The sequence below is a fragment of the Larimichthys crocea genome, chromosome XXII, assembly GCF_000972845.2.
Source record: "Larimichthys crocea isolate SSNF chromosome XXII, L_crocea_2.0, whole genome shotgun sequence".
NCBI classification, from domain to species: domain Eukaryota; kingdom Metazoa; phylum Chordata; class Actinopteri; family Sciaenidae; genus Larimichthys; species Larimichthys crocea.
This window is the reverse complement of record NC_040032.1, coordinates 9,937,327-9,951,426: the sequence shown is the minus strand read 5'-3', so window position 1 is coordinate 9,951,426 and position 14,100 is coordinate 9,937,327. Positions and strand designations below refer to the sequence as shown.

Below are 14,100 nucleotides of genomic sequence, written 5' to 3'. Positions count from 1 at the left end.
TGTGTGTGTGTGTGTGTGTGTGTGTGTGTGTGTGTGTGCAGCAGTGTGTTAATGAGTTAGCGTGCTCAGCAGACAGATCAGTCTATGACAGACACGTCATAAACATGAACAGGTCATAATAATTCAGTGAGGAGGAAACATTCAGAACATTCAGGTGTGTCGTGCTTCTGTCACCATCGATTCATTCAAACATGCGAAACATGCAGCGGGCGAGTCAAAGCAAACATCTCACCTCAACTGGAAGTGCTGGGAATCAAACCTGTGACCCTCCCCGTCGTCTAGCGAAGGATTTCTAACAGGATGGAAAGCGTAAACGTTTTGATAACTCATCATAAAAACACGGCACAGTTGATTTTTCCTAAAACATTGATGACGTGAAGGCGTGCGACACGTAACAGAAGAACACGACAAGAACACGTGAAGCGGACGTCCGTGTCGGTGAAGTCACCACGAGACGCCGCGGTGTGTGAGCTCATGCATGCACACACTGTTGGGTAAACACTCAGTGTGTGTGTGTGTGTGTGTTAACTGGAGCGTGCTGTGGTAAGGAGACAGTTATGAATGTGTTTGGTGTGTACAGTATATTTAGTCAGACAAGTTTATAGTAGATGAATGTATTGGAGGTCTCTGCCTACACACTGACTCACACTCTCCCACCTACACACTCCTCTCATCCTCGTACATCGACTTTCTTTTCATAAAAACATCTGAAGTGCTGAGTGTCGTCACAATAACAGCTCCTGTACGCTAAATCACACACTGACAGTCAAACATCTGAAGAAACAGATTTTTAAAACCCGAACCAAAGACGTGAACAGAGACGGAGTGAGTCGAAGAAAGCATGAGTGACTTCCAGCAGGCGGGTTAGACTTAACAAGTTAAATCATGAAGTAATGAAGCAAAGAGCAGAGAGAGATGCAAACGCAAGAAAAAGAAGAAGTGACTCGAGGCAACAGGAACGTGGAAGAAGTTAGATCAGCGACAGACGAACAACTCGAGACTTCACGAGATTCAAGCTGGATTTGAAAGACGAGTTGGGTGAATTTAGAAACAAGAAATGAACCAACAAATGTCGACGAACATGCAAAATATACAAGACCTAACGACGACGCTTAAAGAACAGAAAACACAGATCCAGATGAAATGATCTACAGATATACGAAGTCCTGGAGGGAGCAGCTGCAGATTCAAAGAGCCGACAGAGCTCTGGAAAGCATCAGTGTGAAAGTCTGAGCAAACAGAGTGAGGCGGGTGGAGGTCAGAGGTCAGGTCTTATATTTAAGAACCAAATCTTTTCTTGTTTGAGTCCCGGAGTCTCGATAATGACCCGCTGCTGAGGCGCAGAAGCCGAAGCACTCCGGACAGTCGGCTTGGTTTCTCTTGCTGAATCATTCATACTGCAGCGAGCTGAGCTCAGGCAGCCAGTCAGGCCGGATCAGAACGAAATGCACCGACCTCGTGGCGAGTCTGTAAGGGGCTATACAGCTGTGCTGTGAGGGAGGGGCACCTCGTCTTTATTCATTAGACTCTAAGTCACGTTTGGACGCTTCGAAGTCCAGAAACTGTTTTTCTTTTCTTAAACGATAACTGAAGAATGGTGGAGGTGATGTGACATTTATATTCAACTAAAAGCTTCATAAGAATTCATTAATATTTGGACTTTCCAGAGAAACACCTTGTTTTTCACACACAGAGGATCTGTGGACTCGGTGTGAAGGATGCATGCAAAAACAGAGAGTTCATATCTTTATTAAAGAGTAGCTGTTTATTTATCCTCCATCCTCCCTCCACTAACACCACCCACCGCTTCAGAGATGAATATTTGCTCCCAGCAGCAGGATCAGCTCCTCAGAGAGCACTACAGCGCTCAGTCCTGACAGCTGTGCTGCTGTGAAGCATAAACGTCTCTTACTAATTATGGAAAAATATATATGATGCACTTTTCGAACGTGTGATGGCTCACCACTCACATTTCAGCGCCGTCTCGTAAAGATGCATTTCATCATATCACGGTATCAGGATCTATTCTCAGCTCGTCGTCATCGTCGTCGTCTTGGTCGCGGACGTCAGAGTTTTCTCTGACAGAACGACGCTCTCGCTCTCCTGTCTGTGTTATTCTGGTTTCCTTTTAGTCCATCAGAACTTTATTCAGCACATAAGCTGCTTGGCTCCACAAAATATCTGGGGTGAATTAAAAACAAGCTGAGCTGCCACAACAACTCTTCAATCACTCTGCTCTCGCTAATAAAGAAGAAAGGCTCGACCTCGCCTCGGAACAAAAAGGTCAGATTTAACATTTAAGCCAAATGAATCGGCGAGGATCCTCTGGCCTTCGCAGCGTTCTCACAGTTTGTTCATGGACGCGAAAAACACGGTGAACAAGTGGCACACTTTAGGTCAGCAAGGTAATCCGAAAGGCTGCTATAGATGGACCTTGGCCTGAAGCAAGCAGTAAACCTCTTAACTGCAAAGAGAATGGACGACTAATCCTTCACTCAACAAAGCTTAACACTGGGTCGCCTCAGTTATCCTCTGAAATGAGCTTTTGTTATCACTCTGCTGCGATATTCCTCCACCGCTCTGCAGCCACGACCTGATCTGTGCATGCATTCATTTGTTCAGTGCGATCTCCACCACGTTCCTTCATTCTTCAACATGACATTTAACCAATAAACAGAGCCGCCGAGGCTGCCGCTCAGACCTGACCTCGTGTCTGACGTGCAGCAGAAAATCTGGAAACATTCGCTTCTTCTCTTTGATTTAACTCGATAGAAAAGTTTGGCTGGTTCGGTCCCGAGCCGCATGGCAGCTTGCTTTGGGATTACGTGTTCGGGCAGCTGAGGTGGGGAGCTGCTCATGTTTGGCTGTGACTCATTCCCTGTAAGACATCTTAAGCTTTCTTCTGTTTGGACTGGGAGCAGCCGGCAGAGACGAGCGACTGAAGAGCCAACAGGTGGAAAGAGACGAAGCCGAACTTTCTGCAGAACTCTGAAAGATTTCCTGGCCTAGTTCTGAATCCTTAACATCGTTAAGATGCAACAAAGGTTCTGTGCAATGACTCGACTGATCCCAAAAACACGACAAAGCGCTGATGGAACAGCGAGACAACATCAGTCTCTGCAACAAGACAGACAGGCCGTCAAATTATCTCAATCTGCAGATGGACATCACGCAGTGTAAGTACTATGAAGCAGACATGCATCACAATGGTACAACACAACACACACACTGCTGGACACAGAGGACACGTGATCCAAACACCGACACAGATCAGTCAGGACAAAGTTGGAGATGGGTGGAGCGGGTTGGACAAGCTACCTGTAGTTCTAGTAGTCTGGTAGGAAGGGAGGTAATTACCGTAAGAAGGAAAAACCATCCAACCTGTTTATATCCTCTTCCCCCAGTAAGTGCTTAGGGAGGGGGGAGTAACTCCCGGGGGAGATGGGGGGGAGACCAGACTTGTACTCCAAAGTGCCACTGTTGACGGGGGAAGAGATATGATTTTCCATGGCCGGAGAAAAAGCTGCAGAGGAAGAGCGAGAGAGAATTAAAGAGGCAGCTGCATGAATGATGCAGGGAGAATATTCCTGCACACTCTGTGTGTTTATAACTTTCAATATTTCATACTGCAGAAATCAAAACATTGAAATAAAAGTAGAATTCAACATGTGGATGTGGTGACATGTGACCAGCTCAGAGAGCAAATGAAAGAGTCTGATTGGACCTTGTTCTGATTTTTAATGCAACTTTTTAGCACAAGGTGGAGACCAAACCAGAGCTAGAAGGTCCAGTGTGTAAGATTTGAGCAGACATGAAACATAATATTCATAATTATGATTTCATGCATGTATAATCACCTGAAAATAAGAATCTGTACACGTGTCATTTACAGTAGGAAGGTGAGGGTGATGCACACTGAACCCTGATGGATTCAGTTCAGGTGACATTTCGCCGCATTTACATCAAATATAATTGACACTACTTAAGCATTAGCATTTGTATTTTAGACATGTGGCATTACAGATTATACAAATGTGAAAATTAAATCTCTGCATGTCGTCTCTTACTTATTAAATGTTAAAAGGTCTCCTCACTGTGCACCCACCTCTGATTACACATGAGATACGTGTGCGCTGAGTCATGACTGTGAATCACTGATCAGCAAAACAAGCTCCCACTAACGTGTGCAGCAACCTGAACTTTGACTGGTTACATTTGTATTTCACAGATTTTAAATGCAATTAAATATCTCGAACTTCTAGTCAGTTTGCTGTTTGTCATTCAAACTGTCCACACTGTGAATATCTTTCTAGATTTGCCATGTTTACACTGTTTATATGTTTTTCTTAGATCTCTTTAAACTTTTACATATTTCACATGTTTGTTGCTGTTTGCAGCAGGGATACGAGGCGTTGACAATAAAGTTGACTTGACTTGTTTTATGTGTAATATATAAGTACAACTGTAGATATCTATAAATTGAATTGTTGATAATTCAAGTTGGAACAAGTGAAAAAGACAATACAGAAACGTTGTTTTGGAATTATATAATGAATATAACAGATATCTATGAGTTTAAACAGAAGTCAATGGTAAAAGCTGACTAGTTAAATCAACAGTTGCAGCTCTCTGCAGGCCGCTTGAACACGTCTGATCGTTCAGGTACTCACAGTGTGTGATGTCAGGAGGCCCATAGGGATCTGACAGGTAGACATTGGTGGGCTTCCCCACTTTCAGGTAGACGACGTCCGACGTGTTCTTCAGAATGGCCACGGCCTCTTCGTGAGACACTTCCTCCAGACTGTAGTTGTTCACCTATCCGGACACAGACACAGTCTCAGTGTGTGTGTGTGTGTGTGTGTGTGTGTTTTCCGTCCTGCTCGGGTTTAGATTAGTCCACCGTGCTCCGTGCCTCCAGGAGACTGACTGGATTATGACAGATGGCGTTGGGGTGAGAACACAACAGTAGGAAGGTAATTAAATTAAGCGCTGGTTAAGCATGAGGGATGCCCTCCTGAAGGAGCGAGCTGCTGCACTCCTGAAGCAGCGTCCTGTTTGAAACAGACTCATCACTTCATCATCGTGCACACGGCTGCAGAGAGATCGACCAATAGTCACCGATGTTTTACATGATAAAGAATTAAAATCTTTGTGAATTATCAAACTCACCATGAGCAACCGGTCTCCGACCTGTAGCCGTCCGTCCTTCTGTGCTGCCCCGCCATCGATGATCTTTGTGACGTATATGCTGTTGTCACCAGGAATGTGCTGGTTCCCAACTCCACCTGCAATACTGAAGCCGAGCCCTGTGTGTGTGTGTGTGGAAGTAGTCGGTTAGTATGACAGTATGTCCTGCAGGAACAGTGTGTGTGTGTGTGTGTGTGTGTGTGTGTGTGTGTGTGCCCCACGCGTGTGTGTGGGTAGTGTGTTTTTCTCCCATAGGTAAATGCAGGTGTGTGGTTCCCGGTCCCTGGTTGGCCCCAACCTGGAGGAGGCGGGGACAACATGTTCGTCAGCTGCAGGGCCAGGATTGGTGCGGCATCATTCCCGCACCGCCAATGACAGCGCCCCCGCAGCAGCATCACCGGGCATTTAAACCGCAGCCGCCCGAGCATCGTGGCGGCTTCACTTGTTGTTTGTGCGTTTGAGTTCGCCTCGTTCGTATGTATCGCATGATACTCGTTTGTTGTTCGCATGTGTCTGAGGATACTCGTTAGTTAGTGTTTTGTAACTGGAGGTTTGTGTTTGGTTTATTGGGACTGGGCAGGGTTTAGTTTAGTTGATAGCTACTGATTACACGTAGACTATTTCTGTTAGCCCCATTAGATTAAGAGTGCTGATTTCAATGTGTTTTTGTTATCTAGAGATAGACTTAGTGAGGTTTTCTTTCTCGTTTTGGTTTTCCAGTAAGATAACATAGGCTCTGTTAGAGTTCTCTTTTTGTTATATTTGTTTGTTCGTTTATCAGCACTTGCTCGCCCTTAGTTCCCTTTTGCCTCACCTCCTTTTGTTAAAACAATCTAAAAACTTTCATTTAATAAACTACTTTTGTTTAATAACCGTTAAAATCTGTTTTTTATGTTACTTCTTTCATACCCCTTAATATGGTCGTAACAGTGTGTGTGTGTGTGTGTGTGTGTCACCTTTTGGTCCTTTGACGAGTTTGATCTCGATGATGGTTTCCAGCATCGGCCTGCGGCGCCGCACGTACAGCCGGACGATGGAGCCGGCGACCTTCAGGGCTTCCACCGCTTTACTGTGAGAAACCTCAGACACGTCGGCGTCGTTCACCCGCAGGATGCAGTCGTTTACCCTGGGAAGAGGAAGAGCGTGGATTAATGACGATAATTACTGATAATTGAGAGGAAGGCTGCACTCATCTCACATCGTTTAATAACTCACAAACGAGCTGGCATGTTTGCAGGGCAGGCGAACAGCAGACACTTCAGCATCTCACTTACATACACACAGTCAGTGTCCCCAAGGTTTAACACCGTCCCCACAGGGACCTCAGGACTTATGTTTGACCCCCTTATGTAACAGCGGTGACCCATGTGTTCGAATGTTGTGCTCATTATACACTTTAATACGTACACGTGTGTCTGTGATATAGTGTGTGTGTGTGTGTCTGTGTGTGTGTAGTATGAGTCGGTGTGTGTGTGTGTGTGTGTGTGTGTGTGTGTGTGTGTGTGTGTGTGCATGTGTGTGAAAATCAGAATCAGCTCAGCGGCTCGGTTTGAATCCCCTCAAGGTGTCGACCAAAACGTCCATGCCCCGGCACTGAAGGACACGACTCTCCTGGGGGCGCTCACAGGGACCAGCTGGGACCCAGCACGCACACACACACACACACACACACACACACACACACACACACACACACACACACACACACACACTAAATCTCATGCATACACACACATCCATTTTCATCAGTGGGAAGCAGAGTGAAAAAATGTTTTCTGGCATAAAATATATATCACCATGAAATATTTAAAACTTTATTCACAGTACGTTGTTATTTTGGTTATTTGGTCACGGAAACAATGAAAAGTCGAGCACTCTACTGCCCAGGTAAGCAGAAATGAGAGAGGGAGTGTGGCCTGGTCCGACCACCAACTCAAGAGCCTGGCTTTGATTTTTTTGTGTCTCCAAAGTTGAAATTTAAGCAGCAGGAGTTTCCAGGGACAAGATAAATGCTGGAGACAAGTCCATGTTCATATATTCTGGGTCTGCAGCCCTTATCCAATCATATTGGCAAGAATTAGCTGGAGAAACACGGACAATCTTTGGACGAGAAGTTTGACTTCTGGCCCAGGACAACTACTGTATCTTTATAAAGAAGTCTTGGCTGCAAGCAGGAAGGCCTGACACGGAAAGGGCTGCAGACAAATCTACCATGAAGGAACGACCTTCTCCTTAAGACTACAGGCTGAGCGACATATGAAATGCTGGGAGAGGTGGACTTGATATTCTAAAGGATGTAACTCAATGTTTACCTGTTTGTTCTCTCTGAAAACTTAAATTAGAAACAATGAAACGTCTTATTATATTTAAATGAGGTCATATATAAATTGTATCAGATAGTTTTATAGAAATCTTTCAGAGTTTTAGTGGCGGGGTTATTTCAGGTTCACTGTAAACAACAGCCCGCATGAGAAACACCTAAACCGCTGCGAGCGCTCCCTGAAGCCGAGCTGCTGCATTAAGTCTGTTTACTGTCCCAGAGCAGCGACAGGAAGTGTGGCTCCTATAAGGCCTCCTCCGTCCTCCTCCTCCTCCTCCTCCTCCTCCTCCACCCGTAATGCATCGCTCGCTCTGCCCACCTTGGAGAGGGTGAACATCAATTAAGCTAAGTGTGATTTATGCCCCGGCCCCGCTTCTTTTTTGAGATCTGCTCGAGATTGACTGTGTGTGCATGCATTACGCTCCCGACCAGCATCTGTGATTTGACAGTAATGCTCCAGAATTGCAGCTTGGAAACTGAACAGGGGCTGGCCTGCAACCAAAAACAGCATTATCCATCAGCGCTACTTTAAAAAGGCAGGATGGGGAGCTGAGATACAGGACACCGACAAGATGCAGCAGACTGCAGCTGTTTTACTACAATCTGTGTTTCCTCTTGTCTCTGTTGTAGCAGCATATACACGTACATGTATGCCTATTCATTACATCATATATCTTCGTATCTATGGACTTTCATGTGAAAAATGTTTGTGTTAAATGAATAAATCTGATTTTAAAGGTCCAGTGTTGTAAGTTTTAGTGGCGCCTGGTGGTGAAGCTGCAGATTGCAAACAAATGAATACTCTCCCATGTCCTCTTAAGTCCTTTCCTAACCACTTCTCCTTAACCTTGATGGAAAAATCAAGGAAAGGATGTGAAGGAGAGGTGATAAGGAGTCAGGAGAAGAGGACTACGTCATGAAGCGACGGTGATGTGATCTGTGGTAAAACTACAAAATCCAGGAGATGGACTACAAAACGCTCACCTGAGATACTTCCTAGATACTCCCTGTGTTGTTTCATGCAGGAAATATAAACAATGCACAGATGCAAAGGTGTATATTTACTGGCTCATACACTCCAACATATATTCTCTTTATTCATACTTAAAGCAGCCGTGATCCAGTGTAGGCTGAGTTTACCCCAGTGGAGGAATAAATGAGCTCAGGTCGTGTCCTTGCCTCCTTGATCAGCTGCACTGTAGCAAAAAGAAACTGTATCTCCACCCTCCATCCGTCCCCGTGCATTTAATAAGGCTGATACAGATGCTGCGCCACACTTAAGTAATATAGAGAATTGCTTCAGCGTGGAGACCGTGAGTACCTCTGAAGGTTAACTGTTTGGGTTTTAAATTGAAAGTGCTTTCTTACTCTTCACGTTACGTGAACGGAAGTTTGATTTCTGTAATATCTGCTGCTAGTTAATGTACGTTATGCAGGATCCACTGGGTGCAGATCTTCATGTACATGCACGCAGGAGATAAGGTGGTTTTATTATCTTAAATAGTTTACTGCACATATTATGGAGGAGTGAGCAGGAATACATCCCGTCTCCCGTGAGTGTTATGAGATTATCTTTAAGATGTTTTTCTTTGACATGCACAGTTCTTAAAGTGTAACTGTGCGTACTAACCTGAGGCGTCCGTCCTCTGCCGCGGCTCCTCCAGGAATGATCTTGGTGATGAAGATGCCGGGGTCATCGCCGATGTGCGGGTTATCTGTCCCTCCGGCGATGCTGAAGCCCAACCCAGAGTTACCCTGTGGTAGAGACGAGAGGCAGAGCTTATTCTGAAATGCCAACACACCCGCTGCATGTTTGAGGACAGCTGCCCTCAGTGGGGCTGTGCTGCTGCTGTTATCGTCTCCGTGGAGGGAACACGACCAACGAGAAAATGCTGCATGCGTGGTCATCTTTTACTAATATTAATCATATAAAATGATATTTTTATCTCGCCGTTGTTCATTCAAAGGCTTGAGTTTGGACTAAACTGGATGTTTCAACCATCTATCCGTTACTTTTCTTTAGTTTGGCTTCACAGCTGACTCGGGTGCAAAGTGACAAGCAATCTTCTATGTGCGTATTTTCATCATAAACACGATTATGTGGATGTTCAGCTTATCAGCTGAGCGTCTCAATCTTTCCAAATATCCCCGAGCAGCTGAAGGTTCCTCCTCTGGGCTTCACTGATGTGCAGGACAAGATAAATCTTGTGCAAACAACTAAAACAAGTCCTTGTAAGCACTCTCATTGTCTTTGTTTCTTTTCATTCTGTCCTAACAATCTCTCCTAAAGTGAAATACTGATGCATGCTTTAACAGTTTTATCGTCTCGCTGCTCTCAGTCTGATCATAAAGTGGTCGGAGGTGTTAAGTCCACAGTTTGCCATTACAGAATGACTTTGGCATCCCCGCTTGCAGGTCCACGTCTCGCAGCTTCTCTTTATTATTACGGATTTACTATGAAATATTGTATTTATAAAGCCCCTGCCTCATAAACGGCGTGTCTTTCAGAGAGCAGGCTCTGCAAATGAAATCCCCTGGATGCCCACTCACAAAATGAAAGTCAACCTTTGATTAAATTGTTAGCTTTTGGGAATAGCTGCTTCTCTTGATTACAAAACCCGGCGCGTGCCCCTGCAGGGCCTCGAACGCTGAATCAAAAAAGTGTTGTTCAGCTCTCCGGGTGACTCGAGAGGATCTGACACAGGCCTGTCTGTGCTCAGAGACGTACACAAGATGCTTTTTGGCCATCATTTGATGGCTGAGGACAATAATGGGAGGACTGGTGTATTAAATCATCTCTCTGTGATGCCCAGTGCAGCCTCCTCTTGCTGGTGTTGTTAGTTTGGGTCTGTCTCTGCTCCTGATCGTATCAGAGCTGTCAAAGCTCCGTCCTCTCTGCCTAGTTAGTGTTCACTCGGCTGATATTTCCATCCCAGTGACTTCCAGATTCATTTATGGGCCACATGTGCTCTAGCACACAGAGCTGCTGTTGAATCTCAACAAATAAGATGTTGATTCGCTCACAAAACCCGATCTGTGGGTGGACTATCCAAATAAAACTCATTGTAGTTTACTGAGACACACACGGTGCAGAGATCCTCTCATGAAGCCGCCTTGCATCTTGTTTTAAAGCCTTCAGGAGAGCGCTTCACCGCGCCGCAGTGCCGTGTTCGTATATATATATATATATTTCCGAGGTTAAACACAGCTGTGGGGATCCGAGATACTCACCCGCTCCAGAGTGATTTCCTCAAACTCGTATTCAATTTCTGTGCCGTTGACCTGCGGAGACAAAGAACAGACTGAGCTCAGACACTCGCTCCATTTTTCAGTCAAACGTCGCTTCAAAATGAAAATCCACGTGAGCGCTGCTCGATAATGAGACTGAGTTATATTCACAGAGGATGGAGGATGTTAAGCTCCACGCAGACTGTGCATACTTAAACTGAAGGTGACAGGTGTGTTCCAGGGCCACTCGCGCTCTCTGTGCTAAATGGGCTCCGCCACATGGGAAACAATTTAAGGTGATGGTTAATCAACATTCGCTATTTCTGCAGCATGGAGGTTGGCTGCTGAGGAGCGGGGCTCATCCTGTATCTCACTGAGATGATTAATTAGCAGCGAGCGCTTCCGTCATTATGCATTCATACAGGAATAGCACACGAGCATATGAGATGTTGCGTATCATATTCCCAGTTGGGTCGCATCAGATATTATTATCTGAACTTCATGTGATCGTGGAGGCGAGAAGAACCTGCAGACTAAAGCGGGGTTCATGTTTTTTGACTTCACGGTCAGAGCTGTTAAACACACATTAGTGATGTCGTCAGGCAGAAGAAAAAGAGAAAATCATCTTTAACTGTGAAAACTGTCGCAACAAAGCGACACCGGCGACCCGTGTTTGAGCAGCACGTGTCATTTCTGCCGCCTCTGCTCGGCAGCACGGCTTCATTTATCAGTTTGGATGTGAAACACTGTGAAAAGTGCTGGAGGTCAGGGTCTTTACGAACTCTTGTGCGGGTCTTTTATTCATGACAAGCATCAATAATTCAGCTCTGCGACCTCATTTGTTTTAGAAGTTACACAGTCAAACTCACCTCGAGAAAACAAACTAACGGATGCATCAAAAAGACAAAAACCCAAACTCACATAAGGAACCGACTCCAAAGTGTCTGTGTTGACAATGATCGGGGCGGGGCTGGCCTGTAAGAGACACACACAGAGAGAAAAGGTTGAGACTTAGTGATGGAGAGACACTGTCCTACTTTCCATAAAACGTATCCAGGGGACAACCTCGTTGGATCTCTGTATCATCAACAATTTAACAGACTTCCATTTGCAGAAACACTCTGCACGCCGCGCCCTGCTGCAGTTATTAAAGCTGAGCAGGTTTAACATGAGGGAGGGACGAGGACACGGCTGGATGTAAAAGTTTGTATCATGCAGATGTGAACATCAAAGCGTCGTGACTGTGTGATCCGTGTTGAGTTACACCACCTTCCCCCTGCACCGCTCGCTCGTCTGTATTGGAAATTTGACCTCCAGTCAGGTAATAATATTGCAGTCATAAATTGTGGCGGCATGAAAATGAAACCAATGTCACACAGAGCACACAAAACATTTCCTCACGAGGGCCTGGAGAAGATGAGCAGATGGTTAAAGGCAGAGTCTGTCCAGAGAGAGAGAGAGAGAGCGGTGAGCAGCACTTTGGTTTACGGGACGTAAACAACGAGACAGACTTTGGAAGACGATGCTCAAGGATGCATTTGGAGATTGCTTTGAAATCCGTCTTTTGATTTTCGTCCCCACAGGATGAATCGAAACTCAAGGGCAATGAGCAAAGAACGGGCTAATCATTCTGCTGTTAATAATTAGAATAAAAAAAGAAGGTGATGCATAACAAGCAGTGCGCCACACGATGGGAGACGTGAAGGTCTGATCATGGATTTCATATGTGGTGTTATCACGTGTGTGTGTGTGTGTGTGTGTGACTGACATGAAGCTGCTTGGTCATCAGTCCAGTGACAGCACAGAGACTCTCAGCCTGTCCGCCCATGTCTCCGTCAGATATCACACTGATACATGACCTGACTACACCCTGACTACGCCCTGCAGGACTGGCTGCTTCTTTATGGACTGCTGGATGATCGTCTATCTATTTTGTATTGATTTAATAAGAGTTTAAAGGCAAATTCAAAGACTTCTAGAGATATTTTCATGTTTTCTTTCTTGTCATAACGCTCTCGTGCACGAGTGTTAATGGTGTTTTTACTCAGGGAAGATGACGTACTGTACGTAAGTTTTTACGTTACGTTCTTCACCCCAAATTCAACACGTCGCTGACATCCTGACAGACAGCTGATCTGTGAGCAAAGAGCCAGTGTTAATTTCGTCAGACGAGACGAGACGAGACGAAACATGTTGAGCCTTTTTCCCTCGACTAAGACGAGACGACACAATGTTCTAAAAACACTGAGGAAAAATGTGGCAATGTGTGTTTTTGTTGACGAATAAAAACGAGACGGAAATGTCATGCAAGAAATAAAAAATGAACAAAAACGTCCTCTGTGTTTTCAGCAGCAGCGTGCAGGAGAAACACGTGCCTCGTTCTGACGGATGGGAATATGTGTGGTAAAAATAATAAATAATATAAATATAAAGAATGAAATCAAGTGCATATTAAGTGTGTATTGAAACAGAGACACTTAGCAAAGTTGCATTGAAGATGAATTCATTCAATTCAAATTCAATTAAGACATTTAATCGATGTGTTAGCTGTGGAACAAGTGAAGTGGAATTAATAAACAAAACAAATATTCCTGAAATAAAAAAGACTCAAACACCCTGTGTTCACGTTTGACTAAAACTAGTTTAAAATTTTAGTCGAAAAGTGACTAAGACTAAGACTAAATTAAAACAAAATTAACGCCGACTATAAAAGACGTGGACAAACCAAAAATCACTGAATGAACGAGGAGAAATGAAACTGAACAACTGAGGAGAAAACCTCGGCAGCGTCTCCACCAAGAAGTATTTACAAAGTTTAATTACCACAAATTATCCTCGTTTTCAAGTCGGATGAATAATGCAGCACGCCGTCGCTAAAATACTTCCATCAACTTGTTTTCACGCTCCGTCTCATTCTGCTCCCCAAGTGAGCTCAAATCAATTAATCAGTTTTTTAGTGAATGTAAATTAGACCCAAACGACTCTGGGATATTTTTTTTTTTATATGAATAATTATTTTTAGAGGACGTGAAAGAGAAACTTCTGGTTTCTTTAAGTTCTTCTGCTGCCTCGTGACTTCAGGCTACGAAAACAGTAAAAACTTCATCAAGTTAAAGTTAAAAAAGAAAAATCCCATTACTGAATTATAGTGATATAGTGAATAATGATTCCTCGCAGCTTGGACCTCATGCAGTAATTGTGCCCAACGTTGACATTTAATTATAGATTCCACATTTAAACGCTCACGTCGCCTCAGTTTGTCTGTTCAGGACATTAATATGCAGCATTTACATTCTGTGAATTATTGAATTACTGTGACACACACACACACACACACACACACACACACACACACACAGTGACTG

At 44.5% G+C, this 14,100-nt stretch overlaps 1 protein-coding gene across 20 annotated transcripts in view; it reads right to left on the bottom strand.

Moving 5' to 3' along the window:
• The window catches only part of dlg2 (discs, large homolog 2 (Drosophila)), a 138,716-nt gene that overhangs the window by 25,402 nt on the left and 99,214 nt on the right, over positions 1-14,100 (bottom strand). For 16 of the 20 annotated variants that reach the window (XM_027273595.1, XM_027273599.1, XM_027273598.1 and 13 more), the window contains 8 exons: positions 11,657-11,710; positions 10,739-10,789; positions 9,138-9,262; positions 6,144-6,313; positions 5,170-5,306; positions 4,671-4,815; positions 3,358-3,523; positions 233-292 (listed from right to left, as the gene is read on the bottom strand). In XM_027273595.1, coding sequence (XP_027129396.1) covers positions 233-292; positions 3,358-3,523; positions 4,671-4,815; positions 5,170-5,306; positions 6,144-6,313; positions 9,138-9,262; positions 10,739-10,789; positions 11,657-11,710 — 908 coding nt within the window. The remainder of the gene's footprint in view (positions 1-232; positions 293-3,357; positions 3,524-4,670; positions 4,816-5,169; positions 5,307-6,143; positions 6,314-9,137; positions 9,263-10,738; positions 10,790-11,656; positions 11,711-14,100) is intronic. The other 4 variants (XM_027273597.1, XM_027273604.1, XM_027273606.1 and 1 more) reach the window with 2 other exon arrangements.